The sequence below is a fragment of the Rhipicephalus sanguineus genome, chromosome 3 (assembly GCF_013339695.2).
Source record: "Rhipicephalus sanguineus isolate Rsan-2018 chromosome 3, BIME_Rsan_1.4, whole genome shotgun sequence".
NCBI lineage: Eukaryota > Metazoa > Arthropoda > Arachnida > Ixodida > Ixodidae > Rhipicephalus > Rhipicephalus sanguineus.
This window is the reverse complement of record NC_051178.1, coordinates 5,700,878-5,705,727: the sequence shown is the minus strand read 5'-3', so window position 1 is coordinate 5,705,727 and position 4,850 is coordinate 5,700,878. Positions and strand designations below refer to the sequence as shown.

Genomic DNA, 4,850 nt, shown 5'->3' with positions numbered 1-4,850 from the left:
GCAAAAGTTTAGAATAGCATTAGGATAGCTGTGACCTTTCCCTTCCAAAAACAGTCAAGAAAAACGTTGTCAATCAAAACAAGTTGTTTCAATGCGACTGTTGCCTTAGTAGCACTTCAACCTAGCAAAAAGCGTTACGCGTAGTGTGAATGCCGCCTTTAATTGAATCTTTTTGGATGTATTGTTTATTGCAGGGCTGGACGACGCACACAAGATGTCATTGCAAGCACCTAAGACACACAAAAGCAAAGAAAGCATCAATGATGAAACATCGGTCGGTTTGCTGCGTCCAGTGCCAATTCGGCCCTCTACAACAGCTTCTGTCGTGGTCGCGTCAGAATACCCTTCCGTCGAAGCAGCAGATGTGGAACTGGCGACGAAAAACTCAGCTAAACAACTGCCGAGTACAGCTGACCGTTTATTCCCCACTACTGAATACAGTATAAGCAAAGCTTCTAAGAAGAGTGACACACTGGCAATCTTTCCACAAGCTCAGCAATCGATGGTCTTTACTTGGGAATCAGTGAAAAATCCTCACAGTTACTATTCAGGCCAGGTGGTAGCTCCACAAGTATCGACGACTATGAGCTCAGTAGATGAAGGGGTCATGGCTGAGAAAACCACTCCAGCTGCTGCCGGTCACCTTTCCAATCGGGATACACAGGCTGCCGTAGCGGCCATTAGCACTGTTGGAGCATCAACAGTGTTTCGGAAAGCAAAGATTGCTGAAGTGAATGAACCCAATCACTCATCTCTAACTACAGACACCAGTATTACGTCACCCCAGGAGCCGACATCGACAAAAGAGCAAAAAGACTACACATTACCGCCAATATATAACATAAACAAGCAATACACCGAGAGCTACAGTGCAATGTCCAGTGAGGACGGAACTGATTTTGTAGCTCCATATTTCGCTACACGTGACAAAAGACCACACACAGGTAGGGACGTGATGAAGACAACTCTCCCACTTTTTATAGAAGACATTTCGAAAACATCCCTCCATCCCACTGCTCCTAGTAGCCGGGTTGACATGGTAGTGTTTACTTTGCCATCACCAGCACTGGTTACAAAACCACCAAAGCACACTAGTATAAATTTCGACGGCACATCACATCTTCCTCGTGAATTGCAGGCGACCGATGGAAGTGTACAACGAAAAGGCGAGACTCATGTCGATACAACAGCAGTTTTAATAAATCCAAGCATTGCGGTAACCGATTTCAGCGAAACATCTGAAGGGCACCATGATGCTAACAAAGTAAACGCCGTTTATCCCTGGACTGGCGAAAAAGCCGTAATGCCGACAGTAGCGCCAACACCAAAACCAGGCAGTCTTCGATCGTCAGTTGCAGAAACTTACACACCAAGGCATTATGACTCTAAAGCTGTAATTAGAAAGGAAAATGACGCAAGACCGACAGCTACAATAAGCACAAAAGGCCCTGTGAATGGCAGTCAAGATGATGTCGTTTTGTATCCACGCAGCACACTACCGGACTCCACACTCAAGACACCAATGAGTACGACGCTCCTGACCTTTAGCCCCTCCCCATCTAATGATGAACTTAATACCGTAGTGACATTTCCAACAACGAATGCACATACGAACAACATTGAAATGATAACGGGTGTCGATAAAAACACACAAAAGAAATCATATCCTTCTCAAACTGAGGCTATATATGAGTTCAAAAACGAAGTAAATACAACCATCAATACAGAGAGTAATGACTTCGGAAACGTGTTACCGCCGTACCACCTCACCGAAGCATACTCCTTGGACAACATTGGTAGGGAGGCGAACAATAGTTTCACCTCGCAATCAACAGCGAGTGTGTCAGTTGACACGAAACCACTTAACAATTTGTTCCGGAATACGCCAGGTCAGTGGTCACGACCAACAACGACGATTGGGAATCGCATTCAGCTTGATGTAACGCCCACGTACAATGTAATCCAAAGTTTTTTGGATTCACCGACAACAGAAGGAACTCATCCGTTCACCAGCGAATTGTCGGATTTTAATTTCCTTGGCTCTAAGTGGGGAACTAGAACAGAGCAGCATATGGCACGTAGAAACCCTACATACTTCGCAGAAATGAGTGCGCAAAAGCCATTCACCACAGTGACAACAGCACGAAATACTGATTCTGGAAGCGCCTATTCGACAATTTTACAGTCTCTTCAAGAGGACATTCACAGTGCTTCGAACTCCTTGACTGAACTTCACCTCTCGAAATCTTCCGGGCGAAATAGAATCCTTAATCCTTCGATTAGTGTGCACTTCTCGACACGCTATCTAGCAGAAACAACTTCGGCAACTGAGACCACGAGAAAACACGCCACTGCCACGCCTAAAGAAGGGATAACTGATCCATCAACTGAACCACAATTTTTCACTCCAGGAACGTTCACTACAGGAATCGAGGGTGCGACAGCAAGCGAAAAATATTTGCTTCTAAACGAAGCTCGACATACTGAAGTCAAAGAAGACACCAGACCTCAAGTGACTGAGCCGTATATGACGTACCAATTGACGTCACCCAATAGCGAAGAACGGGAAGACACAGATCGTATGAAACTAACTGAGCCTGCTACCAGCGCATCGGTTAGTTCGCCCTTGCCAGAGCCTACCACTCGCAAAGGCGAATGTACTTTCTCTACCGAAAGCAAGAACAAGTGTAAAACAATCAGTCGTAAAGCCAAGCTTCAGGTAACAACGAAAACGAGAGAGTACGCTGAAAAGGCAATCCTACGAACTACTACTACTTCGGAAACGTCTGTTGCACCAGCATCTGCGACAAAAAGAGCCAATAGCTGGACAACGCTGCTGATGACGAGCTCCGGGCTGCCGAAAAGTACGAGGGCTCCTGTGTGCAAATCAAAATTTGGACTTTTTCGCCATCCCACTGACTGTAACCGTTTTGTTCATTGCTCGAATTCTGTGCCGTTTATTAAGAAATGCCCAGCAAACTTGCATTTTAACGAAAGAATTATGGTTTGCGACTGGCCTTACAGAGCTGGCTGCCTTATGGATGTTAAAAAGTAAGCACATTAAGGTATGGGAGAAACTTTCTCAGCAAAACGAGACCGCATTTCAAGATTTGCTACGGCAATCGAAGGGAAGGTAGTGTGGCAAATATTTTCAGTTTTAATATCGCAGATCCTTCTACGTTCTACCTTTTGCTACTAGACACGAATAAAGAATTCTGGAGGCGGCGCTAATCTTGGTATGGCTGTCTGGCAGTGGCACGCCGCGTTCGTGTGCCTTTGTGTTTTGCGCACTTCCGAAGCGGACGTAGAAAGAGGAGTGTCTGCTTCCGCCAGCTGCGGCAATGATCTCATCTGCCCAAATCATTCAGTGAACTGAGTTATTGATTTGCGTTATTTATTATGAGAGTCAATTCGCCATTATCTCAAGTCAAGTTATGCTCTGATATCATTTGTATCCAGTACGACACTTATCTCCAATGACAATCATCGATTTTTATTTTAAGAAGACTTTTAGAGCAGAGCTGCTATGGTCGAGGTTTGACGTGTGTCGTAGATAGGAAATGATCATAATCCTCTTCTTCATCGCCTCCTGCTGCTTCGTTTCAGCAACACGTGCGCCGAACTGTCCGTCATGTTATGCAGTAAGCGTGATGGGCGAGATAAAAACGAAGACCGCGAAAGAGAGATATTCTTGGCGACGCGAGATTTGAATCAGCGTCCCCGCGATCCGAAGCCTGTTTTGTAACCATTTGGCTATCCAGGAACGCTAGCAGAGGATAGCATAGCATTCTATAGTATGGTATATCAAGGGGGTGCGAAAAGGAGGTGAGGGCGAGGGGGTCAGAGGTGAGCATGAGGAGGATAGAATGAGAACACAGAGAGATATAGGAAAAAAATTACACCATTTCCCGCTAAAAGGGACCATGAGGCTATGCGAAGCCGGAGCACTTGCACGATCGGATTCCGTTGGCTTTCGTTGGGCATGCTACCGACCTCGGATCGTTATTAACGGTGTTATTAACGTTGTAGACGAAGGTGAAACGGTTAACGGAGGTCGTTATTGAGCAGCGTGTAGTACTTGAGTTGTCCACTTTGCTTTGATGAGGATGGCTTTGTGGTCGCTGAAGAGAACCGTGAGGAGATCTTGGTGCAGTGGGTGGATCTTGAAATTGGTGAAGACGTGATCAATGCATGTGCCGTGAATGGTGGTTCGCTGCCCTTCTCTTCGCAGCTTTGTCTTGAGTGGACGCAATTGGGCTAATGCTGACGCGTGCTTGTGTCAGCCCACTCACTGACGGGACTGTTGCTTCCATCACGCTTCATCGGAAGCACCGATGGAGTCAACCAAAGCAAGCGCTGCACTGAACGTGCGCTGCGCTCTAACCGCATAGAGGAGGAGAGTAGCGCAGAGAGTAGCGCATGCGCCTCGAAAGCAGAAGCGAGAACGCAAAAGAAGCGCAAGCAGCTGCTGGTAGAGAAGTGGAGAGAGTAACGCGCAGCTGTCGGAGAGAGGGAAGGAGGAGAGGCGCGCCTGCGTAGTGTGAGTGCGGACTACCACGGCGCGTGCGGATTACCACGCCGCCTTACATACCCCCGAGCGAGAGATGCGTCGCATCTAAAAATAGATAATAAGAAAGGGAATACACAGAAAAACGTGGAGACAGAGAAAGAAATAGACAGAATGAAAGCATATTCATGTATAGTATAGTTGAGCAAGTGGTGGCGTAGCAAGGTCGACAGCTGGGCAAGTTCGTAAGGTTCCATAACATTTAGAGCAGCGAAAAGATGGGACAAAGGACAAGAAGTTCACAGACGAACGCTTACTCGCAACTGGCAGGTTTATTAGAAGA

At 46.6% G+C, this 4,850-nt stretch overlaps 1 protein-coding gene across 1 annotated transcript; it reads left to right on the top strand.

The window, feature by feature from the left end:
* The first annotated feature begins 246 nt into the window (after positions 1 to 246).
* On the top strand, positions 247 to 3,220 carry LOC119386423 (uncharacterized). The gene has a single exon (XM_037653730.2). The coding sequence runs from the start codon at positions 503 to 505 to the stop codon at positions 3,053 to 3,055; it is 2,553 nt and encodes an 850-aa protein (XP_037509658.2). The 5' UTR covers positions 247 to 502; the 3' UTR covers positions 3,056 to 3,220.
* Positions 3,221 to 4,850: the final 1,630 nt, after the last annotated feature.

Coding starts and splice junctions, on each gene's coding strand:
- LOC119386423 (XM_037653730.2), top strand. CDS start 503: ATGGTCTTTACTTGGGAATCAGTGAAAAATCCTCACAGTTACTATTCA.